Genomic DNA, 22916 nt, shown 5'->3' with positions numbered 1-22916 from the left:
TGAGCTCAATAATAAAAATAAGGTCTGACCAAAGCAAAATATATTTTTTACTTAATTTATTTATGAAGAAATATGTGGACAAGTCCCTTCAGTTTTCTTAGCAAGGTTTTTCAGAAGTGATTTGTCACTGCCTCCTTCCTAGGGCTGAGAGAAAGTGACTAGCCAAGATCACTCACAGTCTCTCAGTTTCTAGCCTGATAGTTAACCACTATATCAAATGCATTCTATTCTAAGATATTTTTCATGAGAAATACTATAAGCCAGATGTCTCTTGTCCTAAAGCTGTACTTTTAATTTTTGTTTCCAAAGTGAATTTTTTATTTGTGTCTTTAATTTATTATTTTACTTGCAGCCTACTTCTCTGCAAAGATCATTTTTAATTTATTTCCATCTATAAAAATGGCATATTATCTACCCATTCAACTTTCTGTCATGTGTAAATTTGATAAATATTCCTCTATTTCTGTATCTAAATCATTTGTAAAAATATTGAAGATTTGAGGACCCAGTCCTCAGTTATCTTATTCAAAGCCTCAGTACCCAGTCCATCTTCAAGACAACTTTGTCTGTGGTCCCAGAATCCAAATCTCTCCTATGGACACAATTTCCATATCATATTTCATTTATAGTATTTGCATTTTCCTTCCCTGTCTTTTTCAAAGCCTGGAAACATAGAATGGAATACTGTTTGAACCCTCAGTGTATTCACCTTTTCCAAATGTCTACTGAAAATTAAGTAGTGATTTTAAGTTTAGGCCAGAATTAAACTAATCAGTTTAAAATTAAAATCCGAGAGAGATGTTGGTAATTTGGATTTCCATATACATAAAACCTCCTGAGGAAAAAAAATAAAAATTAAAAAGAATAAAATTGCATTGATGTAGAATGCAGTGAAAGTAAATTAAGAGCAGGATCATTAAAATTGGACCTAGTATTAGGATTAAATGGCAATTGCTATTAAGGAAAAAACCTAATGGAAAAAGGTATATTCTAAGCTCTATAGCAGTGAGGGCGAACCTTTTAGAGACCGAGTGCCCAAACTGCAAACCAAAACCCACTTATGTATCATCGGGTGCTGGGTAGGCATGGCCCGTTGGGTGGGCATGGCCTATTGGGTGGGCATGGCTGCGTTGTTTGGATGCATTTTTTTTTTGCACACGGCGGCGCAGGCCTAAAGCAAAAAGCTTTTATAAAACCCAGCTGAAGGCCTAGGACTGGGGCGATGGCGCGTGTGCCCACAGAGAGTGCTCTGCATGCCACCTGTGGCATGCGTGCCATAGGTTTGCCACCATGGCTCTATAGTATAGACTTATATTATCATTCTCATTTGCTTTTACAGTTTTTAATTTAAAGAAAAATGAGCTACATTTTTATATTTCAAGAGTCAATAGTAATTTCAATTAATTAATTAACCACCTTATGCACTGGATAATGCAATATCACTTCTTCTAAATCCACATTAAGATTTCATAATCTACTATTTTTATCTTGCTATTGCAGTGTGCTGATACAGCTATTATTATGCACTTACATTGTTGTGCTTTGTTACATGTCTGAAACTGATCTGTGTGTCACCAATAACAATTGATTAAATTCATTTGACAAACTGATGTATTTCAGGTTTTTTTTAAAGCTGGTCTCCTAGGCCATCTGGAAGAAATGAGAGATGAGAGATTAGCCAAGATCTTAACACTCATTCAAGCAAGAGCCCGAAGCAAACTGATGCGTACTGAGTTCCAGAAGATGGTAGAACGAAGGTATTATGCTACATACTCTTCATGACACTATACACTGGGAATAAATCTTTACTTCTCTTTTCCAAGTGATTGGACTGGATTGGACTGGGCAGAGTCTGACGATGAGAACATGGGTGGTCTTGTCGATGTCATCTGGGAGGAGTTCGATCTTGTGACTCCGGAAGAGGTGGACAGGATTATGGGGAGGCTGAGCTCCACCACGTGTTTATTGGACCCGTGCCCCTCCTGGCTGGTATATTCGGCTCGGGAGGGAACATGAGGCTGGCTCCAGGCAGTGATAACTGCTTCTTTGAGCGAGGGTAGTTTTCCCACCGCCTTGAAGGAGGTGGTGGTGAGACCCCTCCTCAAGAAGCCTGGACCCAGCTGTGTTAAACAACTATCGTCCGGTCTCCAACCTTCGCTTTCTTGCGAAGGTTGTCGAGAGTGTGGTGGCGCAGCAGCTTCCTTTGTTCCTGGAGGAAGCTGATTATCTAGACCCATACCAATCGGGCTTCAGGCCCGGGTATAGCACGGAGACGGCATTGGTCGCGCTGGTGAATGATCTCTGGCGGGCTCGGGACAGGGGTTGCTCCTCTGTCCTAGTCCTATTAGACCTCTCAGCGGCTTTTGATACCATCGACCATGGTATCTTACTGCGGCGTCTTCGGGGATTGGGAGTGGGAGGCACTGTCTTACGGTGGTTCTCCTCCTACCTCCTGGGATGTTCGCAGTCAGTGTTGGCAGGAGGGCAGAGGTCGGCCTCGAGGCCTCTCATTTGTGGAGTCCCTCAGGGGTCAGTCCTCTCGCCTCTCCTGTTCAACATCTATATGAAGCCGCTGGGTGAGATCATTTGTGGTTTTGGGGTTGGGTATCATCAATATGCGAATGATACCCCGCTTTTTATTTCTACCCCAAACCACCCCAGTGATGCCCTCGATGTGATGTCCCGATGCCTGGAGGCGGTTCGGGTCTGGATGGGGAGGAACAGGCTTCGGCTCAACCCTGACAAGACTGAGTGGCTGTGTGTGCCGGCGTCTCAAGAAATTCAGATTGTTCCATTGTTAATTATGGGGGGTGAGATATTACCCCCCGTAGATAGGGCTCGCAACTTGGGTGTCCTCCTAGACTCACAGCTCTCTTTGGAAGATCATATAGGAGCTGTGACTAGGGGGGCCTTCGCCCAGGTTCGCCTGGTGCACCAGTTGCGGCCCTATCTGGACCGGGATGCCTTGCGCACAGTCACTCATGCACTCGTGACCTCCCGGTTAGACTACTGCAATGCTCTCTACATGAGGCTGCCCTTGAAGACTACTCGGAGGCTCCAACTGGTGCAGAATGCGGCCGCGCGAGTTGTGGTGGGGGTGTCCCAATACTCCCTCTACTCCGCAAGCTGCATTGGCTTCCGGTTGTCCTCCGGGTAAGATTCAAGGTGCTGGTTACGACCTATAAAGCCCTAAATGGCATGGGTCCGGGTTACTTACGGGAGCACCTGCGGCCGGCATCAACTTCCCTTCGTCCAGTGCGCTCCCACAGAGAGGGCCTCCTTAGGGTGCCGTCGGTCAAAGAGTGTCAACTGGTGGCCCCCAGGGGGAGGGTGTTCTCTGTGGGCACGCCAGACCTTTGGAACCGTTTACCGGTGGAGCTCCGGATGGCTCCCGACCTTCGCTCCTTCCGACGTGACCTAAAAACATATTTATTTGAACAAGCCGGCCTGGTCTGATGGGTTTAGGGGTATTTTAATGTTATTGTATTAATGTATTGAATTGGGCTGTAATATTTAATATTTTTTTAATTTTTATATGTTATATTTTATTGTATTGCCCTGTACACTGCCCTGAGTCCTTTGGGAGAAGGGCGGTATAGAAATTAAATAATAATAATAATAATAATAATAATAATAATAATAATAATTATTATTATTATTATAATAATAATTATTATTATTATTATTATTATTATTATTATTATTATTATTATTATTATTATTATTATTATTATTATTATTATTATTATTATTATTATATTATACAGCAATTTTCCTCAGCCTGGCATCATACAGATAATGCATGTTCCAAATTTACAAGCCAGGATCAATTTCACCATGTAGACTACTAGGAATTTGTTGTCTAAAATTAGATATGTGAAGGGACTAGTTTGAGTAGGCAGTAGGAATTTGACTTATGAAATGGAACTTTGAAGTAATTCATGTAGTATCTGATATTTCATAATTGTGACTAATGCCATGAAATGCCAGAAAAAATCTATTGTTTTTTTCTCTTTTCTCCATATTATTATCTTATGCAAAAAAGGGTTTTTTATGCTGACTCAGAGTTGAATAAGATTCACTTCCATTTCTGCACTAGCATGCTCTGGCTAATTTTTCCCCCTGTGTTCCACTGAAGACCATGAGTGGGACAGCCTTAAGTTATCCTTGGTTACATCATTGTTAAATTAACCTCTCTTCCATTATTCTAACCTTATCCAAGGACAGCCTCAAGGTATACAGTATAAACCCTGTCCAGCTTTTCCATGACTATGGAGGGAAGTAAGATACTGTAACTGCAGTAAGTTGAAACATTGGCAATAAGGGCAAGATAATGACTGCAATAGGCATAGCAAATATCATCCTGGGATAACTGCCAGGAGTCATTTGATGTGGAATGGCACACAAAAAATTACATGGATTCAAGGATAGGTTTAGAGCACTATAATTCAGCAGTGGAGAAAGACCTACTGTAAATTTGGATCTCTAAGAAGCAAAAATAGTTGATCCCTTTGTTACATATAAGTAAAGGCTCATATATTATTGTCTTCTTATTTCAAAGGGTACTTATACAATATAAATAAAAACATGTACAGTATACATATTAATAGTAACTATTACAGCTGTTTCTGATGATGTGCGAAAAATAGATAACTGCGCTTTATTGCTTTGAAAATGCAGATGAAATGTAGAAATGGTGTACACAAAATGAAGCATACAATTTAGAAATAGGAATGTTTTAAATATGTAGCATCAATGTAGTATTTAGTACATAAAAGAGAAAAGGTTATTACGCAGAAGTAAGATCATGAGGAAAGATCCAAGTACTAGTACTAAAGTTGGCTCCATTTCAGATAACTAAGACTTCCTTCCTTCCTTCCTTCCTTCCTTCCTTCCTTCCTTCCTTCCTTCCTTCCTTCCTTCCTTCCTTCCTTCCTTCCTTCCTTCCTTCCTTCCTTCCTTCCTTAGAGATGCCCTGCTTGTGATCCAGTGGAACATTCGAGCTTTCATGGTTGTGAAAAATTGGCCTTGGATGAAACTATTCTTTAAGATCAAGCCCCTCCTAAAATCAGCAGAGACTGAAAAAGAAATGGCTAATATGAAAGAAGAGTTCCTGAAACTGAAGGAGGCCTTAGAAAAATCAGAAGCCAGAAGGAAGGAACTTGAAGAAAAGCAAGTTTCTCTTGTACAGGAGAAGAATGACCTGCTTCTCCAGCTGCAGGCAGTAAGTATCAGTGTTAATTAATCCAACCCAAGCTTTGGTCCAGCAAAGGAAGCTTGCTGTGAAACTGTTTCTGTTAAGTGCAAACAGTGAAATCCAGGGGCATGTAAAAGAGCATCCATTTAATTCTAGCACAGGTTTTTAACAGTGTCAGCCTTAATTTACTCAAAACTCCCCTTCCTTTCTTTTCTAAGTATTTCTAACATAACATTTAATTACATTTTATATAATATAAATCATATTATATATCCTGGAGCACTGGGGAACTACCAGAGGACTGGAAAAGAGCTGATGTAGTTCCCTTCTTCAAAAAAGGAAAAAAAATGGATCCAGGCAACCACAGACCTATCAGCCTGACCTCAATATCTGGGAAGATTCTGGAAAAGATAATCAAGCAACGAATCAGCAAACACCTAGAGGCAAACAAAGTCATTACCAAAAGCCAACATGGGCTTATCAAAAACAGATCATGCCAGACAAATCTTATTGCATTCTTTAACCAGGTGACAAAATTAGTGGACCAGAGGAATTCTGTAGATATAATTTACTTGGACTTCAGTAAGGCATTTGATAAAGTAGACCACTACCTAATACTTAATAAGATAGAAAAATATGGGTTAGACAGCATCACCACCAGATGGATTTGTAGCTGGCTGACCGGCTGTATTCAGCATGTGGTCCTCAATGGAACTACATCTACATGGAGGAAAGTGTGTAGTGAGGTGCCCCAGGGCTCTGTTTTGGGCCCAGTGTTCTTCAACATCTTCATCAATGATTTGGATGAGGGGATAGATAGGGAATTCATCAAATTTGCAGATGACACTAAGCCGGCAGGAATAGCCAACACTCCAGAAGATAGGCTTAGGATACAGAAGGATCTTGACAGACTTGATCATTGGGCGCTATCTAACAAAATGAAATTCAATTGTGAAAAAACTAAGGTTTTACATTTAGGCAAGAAAAACCAAATACACAGGTATAGTATAGGTGGTACCTTGCTCAACAGTAGCAATTGTGATAAGGGTCTTGGACTCCTAGTAGGCAATCACTTAAATATGACCCAACAGTGTGATGTAGCTGCCAAAAAAGTCAACACAGTGCTAGGCTGCATTAACAGAGGGATAGAATCAAGATCATGTGAAATGTTAATATAACTTTACAATGCCTTGGTAAGGCTACACTTGGAATACTGCATCCAGTTTTGGTCACCACGATGTAAAAAAGATGTTGAGACTCTAGAAGGAGTACAGAGAAGAGCAACAAAGATGATCAGGGAGGTTAAAACATATAAGGAATGGTTGCTGAAATTGGGTATGTCTAGTCTAATGAAGAGAAGAATGAGGGGTGACATGATAGCAGTGTTCCAATATCTCAGAGGCTGCTACAAAAAAGAGAGAGTCAAGCTATTCTCCAAAACACCTGAAGGCAGGACAAGAAGCAATGGATGGAAACTAACCAAGGAAAGAAGGAACCTAGAACTAAGGAGATTTTTTCTGGCAGTTAGAACAATTAACCAGTGGAACAACCTACCTCCAGAAGCTGTGAATGCTCCAACACTGGAAGTTTTTAAGAAGAGACTGGACAGCCATTTTTCTGAAATGGTATAAGGTTTCCTGCCTGAGCAGGGGGTTGGACTAGATGACCTCCAAGGTCCCTTCCAACTTTATCATTATTATTATTATTATTATTATTATTATTATTATTATTATTATTATTATTATTATTATTATTATTATTATTATTGATCATTGCACAGTCAGCCAGATGTTCAGACTAGATTTGGCATTTTTGTTTACCTATTGGCATTTTGTCTACCTGGTATAGGCAGATATCATTGCAGGATGGAAGCAGTTCTTAGTAAGGCCGCCTTTTGTAATTGACTAATGGCAAATTTGTCAATGCCAGTGGTGTTCAAGTGGTGCTCCAGTTGTTTTGGGATTACACCCAAGGCGCCTATTACTATTGGTACTACCCTTGCTTGCCTTTGCCACAGTCTTTCTATTTCTATTTGTAGGTCTTTCTATTTTGTTATCTTCTCCAGTACTTTCTTGTCTATTCTGCTGTCTCCAGGCACTGCCATGTCCACTATCCAGACTTTTTTGTCTTTCTTATCGACAATTGTTAAGTCTGCAGTGTTATGTTGCAGGTGCTTGTCTGTTTGAATTCTGAAGTCCCAAAGCAGTTTAACTTTATCATTTTAACATTATCATTATCATTATCATCATCATCATTATTATTTTATTATTATTATTTATTTTTTTATTTTATTTATTTTATTATTTTATTTTATTTTATTGCCCTGTACACCGCCCTGAGTCCTTCGAGAGAAGGGCAGTATATAAATCAAGTAAATATAAATATAAATATATTATTATTATATTATTAAAGAGATAAGTAGAATTGAAGGCTTTCCAGAAAAATGATTGATATATTCTCCATCTTATAAAAAATAAAATTGATGGGTACTAAAGGTGTTCACAAAAATGTTTTACTGTCAAAAATTGGAAAGGAGAATATGTTTTTTTCTTTTAAGAAATGCCTGAGATCAAATCAAATCTTATTATTATTATTATTATTATTATTATTATTATTATTATTATTATTATTATTATTATTAATTATTATTATTATTATTTTCACTTGCTGCTGAGCAATATGGCTCTCCAAAGTTTATAGCAATAATATCACCTAAGTTATCTTCAAAGAAAGATGGAAATCAGAGAAGCGCTTTACTGTAAATAAGCTGATGATGGCCTCTTCCTTTTAAAGAGAGATAATGTAAATTCACCATAATTGGAAAAAGAAAATACTTTAAAAAACCCTTCCAAAATAGTATTTCGAAATCAAATGGATTGTTTTTGTATAGAATAGAAACTCTGTGGTGGTTTCTATTTTCATATCCCTCCTGTGTTGACTTTTTGGAAGAATCAAAGAATCATCTTTTGCATCTTAAAAACCCAGAGAGATGTTTCATCTGGTTTTCAATGTTACAGTATCCTCCTTCTATAGAGCCCATTCACAGGTTCATCAGTTCATCAGTAAACTGGGGACATCAGTTTACTATGATCAAACAATCCTATAATGTATTTATGCAGAAAATATATAAATGAATCAGATGTGACCTCCCTGAAACAGTGCAGAGAGAGGAGAATCAAAAAAAGTCCATTTTACACTATTAGTATAACCTTGGAGACATTAAGGAACAAAATTAGTACTTATTCCTTAAAGGTACACCCATTTTTACCCTTTCAATTATTAAAGTTTTTTCTCCAGTTGGCTCCTGGTTCCACCAATATTTGACAGCTGTACTTAACATACCATTTAGAAAGCTTGTATGAACTTCAATTTGTCAGAAGTTGCATACTCCTATGATAATGGAACTATGTTGGTAAGCCTAGAGCTTTCACATGACGTTTGAAAAGATGAGTCAAAGTCATTAGGAATTCAGCTTTGCATCAATAGTGCTGCAACTAGACTTGTGTTTGTGTGTGTGTGTGTGTGTGTGTGTGTGCGTGCTTAGGCAGTCATAAAGACAAACCCTGTTTGAAAATCATGAGATGAAAACATGTTTTCTCAAGGAGAAAAATTATCTTTCTATTGATAAAATGCTCCTATAAGAATGTTGGTTAAAAAAATTTTTCCTCTGTTACTGGAGAATAGCGAATTCCTACAAGTAAATAAGTAATAATTCCGCATTTTTTAAAGCAAACACATAGGCTGCATAAGTAGCATAAATCTATACAAAGAAGAATATGCAAATTACAAAGGAGAAACATGATTATATTCAAAAAATCATAAAAAATTAATAAGGGGCATATCAATCTTTATAAAATTGTTTTTTATTTTATCATATTTTGCAAGTATTTTTCACAATAAATTCAGTTTGCTTTATTTTTAAAAAAAAATCCTAAAAAAGCAGAAAAAAAGAAATAGCATGTCTCAATAATTTGTTCAACTAAGGATGACAGCCTTCGTTTTTCTCTGCATTAGTTAACATTACTTTACATGTAAATACATGAAGTGTAAAACTTTAAAAGCTTGGATATAAATACGAATTTTATTTATACATATTTCAGTCCCAGAATCAGTTTCCATGGCAAACCAACAAAGAAGCAGAATGTTAAATTTGGGATATGTAGTGTTTTATACACAATTTGTTGGTGTACTTTTGTATTGCCAAGGAAAGAATGCATATTTTAAGTGTTTGTTATCTTGAACTTATATCTAAACTGACTGATTATTCTATTTATACATGCAAAGCAATTTACACCACATACTTTTTCCACTTTCCTTTGTGGGATAATATTATACAGTATTTATTTGAAAGATGAAGAATTTTGGTTGAGATGTCATAGAGGCTGAAAAATTGTACAGGTTGTTTGCTTAACGAGCACTGCAAAAAGTATTGTAAAATACAGTTGGATCTGTGGGTAACCCACTTTACATTTGTGATGGGCAGGCTCCATTGTGGTCCTCAGTTGAGGACTACCTCTACTCACCTAAGAATAAATAGTGTTGAAAGTGGGACTTACTTTTTATGATATACAGTATGTATAGCATTCAGAAATAAAAACAGTAGTTCTGGGTTGTAGTTGTTTTTAACAATCACCAGATGTGATCAATTTAGATTATTCCAAAAGGAAGCTTTAAAAAATCCACAAAAATAGAGGCATCACTTGCTCTTAGGGTTGAAACTTTATTTAGTTATTATTTATTTATAAAATAACCTCTGTGGTGCCCATCTCACACATGCGTCTCTGGGTGCTAACAACACATTTAGAAACTGTACAAAAAAATCCAATATGAACAAAAGTGATGTATGTCTGATTATTATGTGCCAGTTTACTGTTAAATCTAGTGACTAGATACATACATTATCTGCAGGATGATTTGAACCCAGACCGGTTCTGTGGGTCTTTTATGGTGCACACATTGCTATTGTAACTGAATCTTGTAAACTTGCTGCTGATTGTTCACTTTTTTGGTTTTTTTTTCATATTTTCTAGATTTCTCTGGAGAGCTAGGTCTTCACATACTGTCCAAAGTATGATATTTTGTGTCTGGTTATTTGTGCCTCGAGTGAGAACTTTGGGTTGATGTATTTAAAGATTCATTTCTTTTCTTGGCTATCCATAGTATCCCCAGGAGTCTGTTACAACTACTTCAATTCCAAAGCATCAATCCTTTTTCTATCCTACTTTTTTCAAAGTCCAACTTTCATTTCCATAAAGTATCACATTAAAACCATTGTTTATATGATTCTGATCTTTGTAGGTACAGAAACATGACAGCATTTGAAAATCTTTTTTCAAGTCTTCATTGTGATCCTACCAAGTACAAGTCTGTAGCATATTTTCCATTCCTGCTTTCTTTATTGCAGAGTTTTTATCCTAAAAAGCAGAAATTAACCACTGTTTCAATATTTTCATTGTGTAGGTTGCTGTACTTGTCAATAATTTTGTGTGCTTTATTCTTACTCTTAGTCCCATTTTTTTCAGCGAAGCCACTGATTTTTATTACTAGAACTTCCATATAATACCTCTAAAATCAAAGCATATGTCCCCTTAATGCCAATTTCAAGATAACAGCAGTGGAAGAGATCCGTTGTCCATCTATCATGCCTAAAACTTCAACAATGTACCAGTGACATAGACTAAATAAAGCACAACAACCGAAAGTTTAAACAAGTTTAATTTTGAGCACATGAAACTATATAGTCTAGTCCTTTCAATGTGTTAATAAAGAACCAGTTTAAAAGCCAAGTGTGAACACTTTTCATCTATCCAGACCTTGGTCAGATATTTTCCAAGAACACAAAGCAATCTAGTTCTTTGCAATGATCTCTTGCACCTAGCATGCGTTTAAAGTAGTATGTAGTCTAGATTGCAATTTTGTCACTTAATTCTAAAATGTATAATTTATTGATTGGTTACCTACAGTAAATAGATTTTCTGGAGCCATTAATACAATTCTCTGCAAATTCTAACAGGAACAAGATACCCTTGCAGATGCAGAAGAACGATGTGATTTACTGATTAAATCTAAGATCCAGATGGAAGCCAAAGTCAAAGAACTGACTGAACGGGTAGAAGATGAAGAAGAGATGAACTCGGAGTTGACATCCAAGAAGAGAAAGCTGGAGGATGAATGTTCTGAGCTTAAGAAAGATATTGATGACCTTGAAATTACTTTGGCAAAAGTTGAGAAAGAAAAACATGCTACAGAAAATAAGGTACTTTTAATATTTTTTAAGACAAAACTCAGCCTGGTCTAACTGTTTGCTGATATGCTGAACAGTCAGGAAAGGAATATTTGGATCATGGCCGATAGCTTAATGAAAATGTTAGGCGAATGTTTGTCCGTTTGAAAAAAAGTAAATTTCAAAGTAAAATGAATCAAAAATAAAATGCCCACAGTTTGAACTATGCCTCAGAAAGCTGCAGTTTCTCAATGGGAAAAGGTTACACCAGTTGGAGATTTTAGACTAGAAAAAAGAAAGCATAACTTCATAAAATTGTACATGGTGTGCTAAAAGTAGACAGAGAATAACATTAAATCTTCATTACATCCAGTGAAATTGAATACTGTAGATGTTTTTGATGACATATATAGTTCTCTTACGGATTTTGCTAACTCAAGGTCTAATAATTTTTCAGAGAAAATATATGGATGAACAGAATCTATATAAATTACATTATTTCCTCCTTTTATTTTGTCATCCTGATATCTATGCCTATAGAAATGATCTATAATTCTGTTATTTCCTGATAGCATTCACATAAACAAATGCAGTACCTGACTATTTGTTATACACACACACACACACACACACACACAAACACACACAAATGTGTGCACACACATAAAACATTTATTTCATTATGGAACCTAAAATAATGTAGATAAGATTTTCCATGCACAGAGTTTCCTATCCAGGTATTGGCCACATCCACAGTTGCCTGGAGGATACATTATATGCTATGACATCTTGAGTGTTGAAAATTGTTATGCAGATTATTTCGAACAACATATTTTATTACCTGGATATGGAACTGTCTCTGCTCCAATACTCTAAGCCCAGGTTTTTCAAGCTGTGTTTTTCACTGTAAAAATTTGATGGAGTTCCAAGAGTAATGAATGCTCAATTGAACACAACCTGTTTGGATCACTAGAGCTTTGCCCTTGATAAGGAGTTCTAGAGGGTTTTTTTAAAAAAAAAAAGACAGGGGTGTCAAACTGCTGACCTGCGGGCCAGACGTGTCACGAGGAAACCGTGCCCACCCCATTGCCAGCAATGGGGAAAAAGTTCCGATACGTCACGTGATGTCATATGACATTGCGAGTTTGACATGTCTGATCTAAGATATTTTTCTTCCTTTTTCATATGATGGCATGTCTGTGATTCAATTTACATGAGTGCATAATCAAAAAGGAATATGTCTGTTTCGTATGAACCAGAAGTACATTATATATATATACTGTACAGTAGTTTTCACAAACAAGGGTCAAAATGCATTTTAACTACAATGACTCTGCAAGTAGTTCTTGACTTTTATACTTATTTCTGTTTCATTTTTAGGTTAAAAACCTAACAGAAGAAATGGCAGCACTGGATGAAACCATAAGCAAACTCACAAAAGAAAAGAAATCTTTACAGGAAGCTCATCAACAGGCCTTAGATGATCTGCAAGTAGAAGAGGATAAAGTCAATACTCTGAGCAAGGCTAAAGTAAAACTGGAGCAACAAGTGGATGATGTATGTTTGGTTTATTGTTGTTGATTTATCTAGATTAACCTTATCCAACTGGTGCCCTTAGATACAGTGGAGTAGAACTCTCATCATTGCTGGTTAATATTACCAGGTTGTTCTGGAATGATGAGATCTTTTATTCAATAGTTCTTGGAGTCACTTAGTTGAATAAAATTTGGCTTTTTAATTGATTGTCTGGGTGTTTGATGAATAATAGCATTGATGTCAAACCCATTCTTTGCCATGAGAAAAATGACTTAAAGTAAACCAGTTACTAAGCCTCTCAGTTCAACATGGCTTAATGTGAATCATGAATGCACATGTTTATTCAATGGTCACATCACGCTTAGTCAGAAGTGATGGGTTATAAATTATAATAGGTAGGCTTATGCAGTATGTTAAGCAAAACCAAACAATCCACATTATGCATTAGCATGATGTATAGTCTTTCTAGGGACACAGTGGCTCAGCGGGTTAGGACGCTGAGCTTGTCGATCAGAAGGTCGGCAGTTTGGCGGGTCGAATCCCGAGTGCCACATAATAGAGTGAGCGCCTGTTACTCGTCCCAGCTTCTGGCAACCTAGCAGTTCGAAAGCATGTAAAAATGCAAGTAGAAAAATAGGGACCACTACGGTGGGAAGGTAACAGCGTTCCGTGTGCCTTTGGCGTCTAGTCATGCCGGCCACATGACCACGGAGACGTCCTCGGACAAGCGCTGGCTCTTTGGCTTTGAAACGGAGATGAGCACCGGCCCCTAGAGTCGGAAACGACTAGCACGCATGTGCGGGGGAACCTTTATCTTTACCTTTATAGTCTTTCTATACTTTATTATAACCTATGCAACTAATTGTAACATACTGTCAGAATTCATAGTTCCTTGAAGTCTTGAACTATTGAATGTTCATTTCTACCTTTTTATGTCTGTAGCTTGAAGGTTCTCTGGAACAAGAAAAGAAAGTGAGAATGGATCTGGAAAGAGCCAAACGAAAACTGGAAGGAGACTTGAAACTGACTCAAGAAAGTCTCATGGATTTAGAAAATGATAAACTGCAACTTGAAGAAAAGCTAAAGAAGTAAGCTTTTAATAATTCAGTTTGATATGGTAACATAGAGAAAGAAAAGCCAATGCCTTTAACCACAATTTCCCCAATCCCTTGTGTCTCACAATTTGCCATACTGAATGAGACAGATGTAAGCTGAAGTCCAAAACATCTAGAAAGGACCTGCCTTTTTAGTATAAGCATTTTTGGCTTCCCCTTTATATTCACTTTTAAACTTGGAAAGTAATTACCAATTACATGAAATAATTGCACATACCTAAACTTACAATATAAACTGCTGGGTACTTGGAAGTTCCCTGCATTTTTGGATCCAGGGAAAGCAGCCAAAACCTGAAGGTTTGTCATTCCCCTGAGGTTTTGTCATATGTGCCTGGTGGATATGTTTGACTAGTAAGTCAAAACTTCCATATAACAGAAGTGGGATAGCTTGGGAAAGAAAGGTAGAGAATTGATAGCTAATAAGATTTTTAAAAAGCAGGGTCAGGGGACCTATTTCTACCTACAAAGTTATCTTGGGAGCTTTTAAATTTTACACCTCACTAATAATAGGTAGCAAGACAAAACAAAGCTTCTGTGTTGTAGGATTCTGTTTTTATATTTTCCTCTCCTGATCTGCTGTAGTTTCTTTTATTACAACAAATTTGGCAGCAGATCAAAGTGTAGCACAAAGTATACTCACCAACTTCACCCACTATCAGTTATTAAAGGTACAATATCCATGGGTTGCTTAGTTTGCAAATCAAGAAATAAGATAAGATTTTTTAAAAACTTTGCATTAACAACTAAGTTTTTTATTTTAAAAAAATCTTGATAAATAACAGTAATGATGGCCATTACTTCCGAAACTGCATTTCTGCTGAGAAAGCAATAAGGCCATTCTGATGAATAGTCTTATATTCCACCACATCTGAACAACTCTTGCATTAACAGGAAAGAATTTGAAATCAGTCAGATGAACTCTAAGATTGAAGATGAACAGGCCATAGTGATGCAGCTCCAAAAAAAGATAAAAGAGCTTCAGGTAAATAATGAGTGATTCTTATTTTCTTCCATTGAGCTGGTAATTGTTTACAATTTATAAGTCAACAGTGAATCTAAATGGTTCACACATAAAAACAAAGTTCATTATATGAAAAAATAACCTATACCAAGGGAAAACATATCCAATAATAATAAACATTATTATTGTAGTTATTTATTAAATTTGTACACTGCCACACTTCCAGAATCTCTTATCTATATAGGTCAACCTATATACCTCAATAGTTGGGTGATGCTCTTTCAGAGGACAGGGAACATGACAGAAAAGGTTCAGAGTGGATTCTAGCCACTTCAGAGGTCTAGAATATTTTTTACTTGAAATAGGGCTGATAACAAGCTATCTGTAGACATGATAAGAATATAATCCCTAATGTAGGCTCTAACATATATTTGATTGGATTCATTCCTCATCTTTCCCAGAGATACCCTAGGGCGTCTTTTCTGTTATTTCATCCTTAGGATCTCCTTGAAAATAATGGCCATAGCTTGATACAATTTATGAACCACTTTAGTACCTTTCAATATGAATTTCTGCCAATTAGAGACATCGATGCATGAAAGGTTTTGCTGGATTCAGTTAGATTCCACAGAAAACATCCAGATCATATTTCTTAACTCTAGTGTTGCTTCATAAATCGGGAGTCCAAATTATAGAATTTCCAAAGTTTATACTGTTTAAAAATTCATATCCTGTTGGTGGTCTAGATCAGCGGTCCTCACCCTTTGTGGCTTGTCAGGGTGGCTGGGGGAGAAGGGAACTGAACTGCATGAGGGACAGGCCAGTGTGCATGTGCACGAGAGCATAGGTCGACTTGGGCAAGTTGAGCTGCACACACCTGTGCATGCATGTTGGCCCATAACTCGTACAGGTTGAGCTGCATGGGCATGCTGGCACGCTGCTCACATGGCCTTGTTCCAAATAGGCCACAGCCCAGTAGTGGAGCCATGGCCTGGGAGTTGGAGATCCCTGTTCTAGGTAATGCATCTCCATATGGTGTCTTCTCACACCTAGAGGTTCCAACTATTACTTCACGAGTACATCCATTTTTCTTTTAAATCCATCTAATGTTGAAAAGGGTTCTGGATTTCATATTATTTTATTCACTTTTTCTTCCTTTATGGAGGATTTAATGATTAAATTATAAACATGGAAATACCTAGGTATTTAAATAGGAAGGTTGCACCATCAGAATGCCAGCTGGCTTTAAATAATCATTTCCATGGCCTGGCTATAAATGCAAATCAAAATTAGTTATCGCTTCCTGTGCCCAACATATATCCCTTCATCCAAAGTCTAAACATAAATGATAGATGTGCTGTAAAGGATATCCATGATTGGTGAACCCACATCCAATTCTTCATTTCAGAAATTTAGAACAGGAGATGCAAACTGGAGCCACAGCCTTCCCAGTTTTTGTTTTTTAGAGAGCCTGCTCTGATTGTATGATTTTCTGCCATTTTGAAGCTGTCTCTAAATAGTTTAGACTGTAGCCATTTTGGAAAGAAAGTCCTCCAGATACCTCCCCTAATCTCAGGAAATCCAAAATTATAGCTTGTCCATTTATATAATTTGCAGCTTTTGGGCTCCTCACAGATCTAAATAGCTGTCCATCACACTGTTTTAAAGGGAGTGCTCTTCACTTCCTGTGAGGAGAATGAGAACCATACTCATTCCCTTCACAGTACACATACCTGTATTTATTCTCTCCAGCATAGATAAAACTTCATTGAGTTTTATTTTGCACTTTTCAAAGGTACTATTGATCACTTGAGAAAAGCAGGTTTCAAATCTCCTTCCTGAATTGCAGGGGTTCCAACTAATAGGATAACTTAGTTGCTGGATTGGCAGTCATAAAAGAGTAGATGAGGAACTTGGAAAGAAAGACATATGAGAGAAAGTGAATTGGGCGGGGGGGGGGGGGAGATATTCTCAGCAAAAACAAAAACATCTCTCTGAATACCCTTGATTATAAGTATACAGTGGCTGGTGAATTACAAAATAAGGTTGTATTTTGGAGGAAGACAACATGAACTGTGTTGATATGTGACATCAACATTGAATTTGTACAGGAGCAAAACTCTTCCAGGAATAAAAATACTCCCCTTAGCTATTGATCTATGGAGGCTGCATGATCATCTTGGTTTAACAGCTGCCAAAGTTAGTTTTCATTTCTCTTTGTAGGGGAGGTTATGGGAAGTGCCATTAATAATGCTGCAACTTGCTCATTGCCCAGAAGTAGAATATGTGGCTAAGCCGTTTTGACAGTTCTAGTTCAGAGTCAAAACATGGATAAGAGCTTCTCTTTACCTTATAATTCATGCTTCTTTGAATTTTAAAGGGGCATATTACACTCTACGTTTAAAAATGTGTGTTTACCAGTTCCATCAAAGTTTACTTTCACACACTGGGATTTTTGCATCTCAAGTAGCCCTTAGAGTAATTCTATGCATAGTTAGAATAGATCCTTCAAAGTTGAGTAGCATATTCCATATAATTTCAAATACAACTGCAGCCTGATGTCATGGGAAAATGGTACAAAACTACCTTTCCAGACAGGTGGAATCATAGTAAATTCACCATGTATTCAGAATACATATCAAACACTCACCCTTATTTTAATATCTCTATGTTTTTCCCTATCCAATTATATGTTGAACTGCAGCTCTTGTCATCCCAGTAACAATGCTGTCTGGGGTTGATAAAACTTAGAAACCTTGGCCTCATTTTGCTATGGTGGCTTTAGCTCAACAATTAATATTCTAACTAATGCGGAATATTATTCTGCATTTTTTTCTTCTGGTTCTCTTTCAGTCTGATCATAGATTTTGTGTTTTAAAAATTAGGATAAAAGAGAAGATAATTCCAATAATGGTGTGTGGTATATTTGCACTTTTTGAACAGAGAGGTGGTCAAAAGAGCTCTATGTATCCTGCCATTTTACTGTGCAGTCAGCAATCAGCAGCCTCCCAAGCTGTACACATATCAATAAATCCCAAGAAAGTCCATTACAAAGGAATCACCTCCTGGGGCTTTTTGATTAGTGGTGTACTGTCATGGTTAAGAGGAAGCCTTGCCCTTAATAGATTGTTGAAGGATTTCTCTTTTCTTTCAAGGAAGTCAAAGAAATTGTTCACCCAATTTTTCAGCCAACTAAGTTGGTACAGAATTTTGAAAGGCCTGAAGCTCAGATTCATATTCAACTAAGTGAAGAAAGAACTGTGAATAAGGTTCAGAGTTAGGCATACATTCAAGTTATATATACAGTTTGTAGTATAAGGTAAAGGTAAAGGTTCCCCCGCACACGCGTGCTAGTCGTTTCCGACTCTAGGGGCCGGTGCTCATCTCCGTTTCAAAGCCGAAGAGCCAGCGCTTGTCCGAGGACGTCTCCGTGGTCATGTGGCCGGCATGACTAGACGCCAAAGGCGCACGGAACACTGTTACCTTCCCACCGTAGTGGTCCCTATTTTTCTACTTGCATTTTTACGTGCTTTCGAACTGCTAGGTTGGCAGAACCTGGGACAAGTAACAAGCACTCACTCTGTTACGCGGCACTCGGGATTCGACCCGCCAAACTGCCAACCTTCTGATCAACAAGCTCAGTGTCCTAACCCACTGAGCCACCATGTCCCTTGTAGTATATATAAGTAGAATACATAAGTATTGCCCTCTGTGTAGAAGTTTGTTTTTTAATCTGTCTCATAGGCCCGTATAGAGGAGTTGGAGGAAGAACTGGAAGCAGAAAGGGCTGCCCGAGCGAAAGTGGAGAAGCAGCGATCAGATCTGGCTCGAGAACTAGAAGAATTGAGTGAGCGACTAGAGGAAGCTGGGGGTGCTACTTCAGCACAGCTGGAAATGAACAAGAAACGTGAGGCAGAGTTTCTCAAACTACGACGGGACCTTGAAGAAGCCACTTTGCATTATGAAGCTACTGCAGCTACTCTAAGGAAGAAGCATGCGGACAGCATGGCAGAACTTGGGGAACAAGTCGACAATTTGCAGAGAGTCAAACAAAAACTGGAGAAAGAGAAAAGTGAGCTGAAGTTAGAGGTGGATGATCTATCATCCAACATGGAGCAGCTGGTCAAGGGAAAGGTAAAAGCCATCAATCTAATGTGAAAGTTTGAATGGGGATCTATAGAGACACAGAGATATAGATGCAGTAGATACAGAGATATAGATAGACTCTAAGTATAATCCTTCCATAGGGTGGGGAGCTATAGGAGGGTCAAAACGTCAAGATGGTGACCAGATCTTTGAGACCAAAGTCCAACTTCCTTTTTTTACATGGGTTATGATGCAGATAAAAAAGGAAGGGGTTTTGATCACATTGTTGTGGTCTCCATCTTGACTTTTTTGCCACCTGGACTCTCTGTGAACACTGCTGCTCCTAACTGTTTTTTTCAAGAAATGTTATGTCGTGTTAGAGTAACACCCCCACATGCACATACATTTTTTTTAAAAAAATATCCCTTATAACCCCTATGGATAATATGTGTCTTTCTCAATCTTGGGTCCTCTACCACAGGGGCTCCCAACCCCCATTCCATGGACTGGCATGGGGCCATGGCATGCCAGAAACCAGGCCACGCAAACAAGCAAAGCCCCATCCAAGGAATGTAGGCAGCATGCAAAACCATGTCCCCTCCTCCCACCCCCGGTCTGTGGGGAAAAAACCTCTCTCCACAGAACCAGTCCCTGGAATCCAAAAGGTTGGCGGCCACTACTCTACCAGATGCCTGAGGGTTTGAGGTTTTTGTGCAGGATCTTAATTGTTCCTAGCACTGCACTCTTCTGGAGAGAGAGCTCTGCTATTATGCTTGGGATCTGTTGGAGTCACTCTCCCAGCTTAGGAATCACAGCCCCAAGTGTTCCTACCGCCATTGGGACTACTTTGATCTTTACTTCCCATATCCTCTCCAGTGCCTCCTTCAGGCCCTGGTAGTTCTCCAACTTCCCATACTCCTTCTTCCTGATGTTGCTGTCACTTGGCGCTGCTGCATACATTACATTTGTCTTCTATTCCAATTATGCATGACTTTCTGTGTAATTTCCCACCTGGACTTGGGGGGATCTAGCCCATACACTGTACAGATGTTCCTGGACACAGTTCCAGCTACTTAGTTGTGCCACTCGGTGTGTTCTGTTGATGCCTGCATCTTACACCCTGCTATATGTTGGACTGTCTTTGAGACCTCTCTGCATAGTCTGCACCTCAGGTCCTGTCTAATGTGGTTGACTTCTACTTCTACGGTTCTGGTGCTTGGTGCCTGTTCTTCTGCTGCTATGATCAGTGCCCTCAGTGCTGTCTTTTAGTCCCGGGCTTTTCAAGCTTTTCACTCATTGTACCACTTTTAGGATATGGCAACATCCAAGTACCACCAGTTGCCTAGCAAGGTGTCAAAAACTTGATGAACTCCCCCCCCCCCACACACAAAAAAGGAAAAAAGTGATGAAGTACAGGTAGTCCTCAACTTACAACAGTTCGCTTAGTGACTGTTCGAAGTTACAATAGCAGTGAAAAAAGTGCCCCCCCCAGCCACAGCCGAGCAAGACACCTGCCTGCCCACCCAGAGGTGCTCTTCCTCCTGTCTGAGGTTTTCACTGTTGTGAGCATTTCTGTTGAGGATTGGCAGCAGAGGTGGGGTGGTTTTTATTCCCCCCCATCTGCTGGGTGGTTGCAGCAGGTTTTGGTCACTTCACATGACCCTGGGACACTGAGACCATCATAAATATGAATCGGTTGCCAAGCAGCTGAATGTAAATCACAAGACCCTGGAGATGCTGCAATATTCCAGCTGATTGGTGCTTCTTCTAGGCTCAGCAGAAGTGTCAGGATCAGTGCTGCTTTCCAGCTGATTGGTGCTTCTTTAGGGCTCAGCAGAAGCACAAGGATCAGTGCTGAGCTCCAGCTGGAGCCTGGCGCTGATCCTGGTGCTTCCACTGAGCCCTGACAGCCCCAAAGAAGCGCTGATCCTGGTGCTTCTGCTGAGCCCTGACAGCCCTGCAGCTCCAGCCATCTCTCACTCAGGCTTGTGCGGTGCTGCCACCGGTTCAGCTCATTCCCCTCTGCCGCTACCACCTGCCAGGTGCCAATGTACCACAGGTGGTACCTGTACCACTGGATGAAAAGCCTTGTTTTAGTCCATCCCTTTTCAGCCACTGGTAGGATTTCTCAATGTTTGCCACCTCAGCTATCTATAGCCTGCCCCAAGCATTCTTTCAGTTGCTCATCTTTGGGTGCCATGTTACTATTATACAGTATGTATTATGTGTATGTGTGTATATACACAAACACACAAAGTGAGAGAGAATATATTACCTTTTTTTCACTATCCAAAACTCTAATTTCAGATCTTACTTCAGCTTTCTTTCTTTTATAGACCTCCATTGTAACTAGTCACTAAATTAGTCACTAAAACATTAGTTATTAAATGAAACAGTTGTTAAATTAGTATTAAAATAGTGAGCACAAACTACTTTGACATTTTCTGAATTCGTTTGCAGAAATTTTAAGCTAGTACCTTTTATGGACTTTGACAGAAGTGGGTATTATAAGATCACATCATGTTCTTCACAAAAACTTCCATTTTCTTTAATAATAAATGATGTGTGGAAGAATTGTAAAATATTCCTTAAGGGTATTTTTTTTTCTTCCAACTACTGACAAGAGTTTCTAAAAAAATGTCTAAAACTCACAGAAGTATATTATTGTCTAAGTAAGATACTTTATCTCATGAATTCAGTCAAATAATTCCAAATTATTATTAATTAAATGATTTATTTCATTTCATATGTCATCATATATTCCTATATGTTTGCTTTTGGGGATATAATTCCAGTAAAATATTGATTAGGGAAAGTAATAATTTGGGTTGATACATAGCTGGAGCAATTTTTTTATTATAATCTGAAAAAAAACAAAAGGTTATCTTTGTAGATGGAAGTATAAAAATGTTAAAATCATATTATTAAAAGATTTTAGCATTTTAGATGTGTAGTTTTTCACTAAGAATCAGCTAATTTGTATTATATAATAACAATTTTAAAAAATATCGAGTCAGATTTTTTTCTTTTAGTTAAATATTTATTAGTATGCTACTTTAATTTCTTCCAGCCAAATTTAACAGTATCCAAGGTGTATAGGTTCAGCCTGACTGAGATAATTTCTATTTAGATTTCATTTATTTATTATTAAACTTGTATGCCTCTCATCTCCCCAGAAGTGACTCTAGGCAGCTGACAGATGTTCCATTAAAATGCACTAGAAAGCATTAAAACAACAAATATATTCCTTTCTTACAGTAAGTTTGTTCTATTGCTTTAGGCAAATGCAGAGAAACTCTGCCGTACTTTTGAAGATCATCTCAGTGAGGCCAAGACTAAAGTGGATGAAATGACTCGGGTGATAAATGATCTGACTGCACAGAAAGGGAAGCTGCAAGTTGAGAATGGTAAGTTATTGGACAGTTCTGTACAATTCTTATTAATTGTTGTGTTATATCTTACTTTTTCTCAACACAAATCTGCCTCAACCTATATATCTCAACATCTCAGAACAGCTTTTTCTAGAGTGTTTTAAACAACTAGGCACAATGATAAGTTATGGGAGGTTTCATGGAGTTTGACTTGAAGGAAGACTCTGTGGAGCACAGCTGTTTAAGACACTGGACACATCCCTTTTGACTGCAGACTGTATTCTGCTGAAAGGGCAGTTTATTTAGATTCTTATTTAAAAACTTTAAAAAATGGTACCTGGGAGAAGATGTCTTACTTTTTGCAGGGAACAAACTTGCATATCACTAATAAAACAGCACTCTTTGTATCAAAGGTTATTTCAAAGAA

At 38.2% G+C, this 22916-nt stretch overlaps 1 protein-coding gene across 1 annotated transcript in view; it reads left to right on the top strand.

The window, feature by feature from the left end:
* Positions 1-22916, top strand: part of MYH15 (myosin heavy chain 15) — a gene marked incomplete at its 5' end in the record, with an annotated part of 98258 nt that overhangs the window by 43986 nt on the left and 31356 nt on the right. Inside the window, 8 exons of the mRNA XM_081327740.1 lie at positions 1621-1757; positions 4969-5224; positions 11211-11453; positions 12801-12977; positions 13899-14044; positions 14963-15053; positions 18777-19166; positions 22399-22525. Coding sequence (XP_081183866.1) covers positions 1621-1757; positions 4969-5224; positions 11211-11453; positions 12801-12977; positions 13899-14044; positions 14963-15053; positions 18777-19166; positions 22399-22525 — 1567 coding nt within the window. The remainder of the gene's footprint in view (positions 1-1620; positions 1758-4968; positions 5225-11210; positions 11454-12800; positions 12978-13898; positions 14045-14962; positions 15054-18776; positions 19167-22398; positions 22526-22916) is intronic.

Source organism: Vipera berus, assembly GCF_964194415.1.
Source record: "Vipera berus genome assembly, chromosome: 4".
NCBI lineage: Eukaryota > Metazoa > Chordata > Lepidosauria > Squamata > Viperidae > Vipera > Vipera berus.
This window is presented reverse-complemented; position numbering and strand designations above follow the sequence as displayed.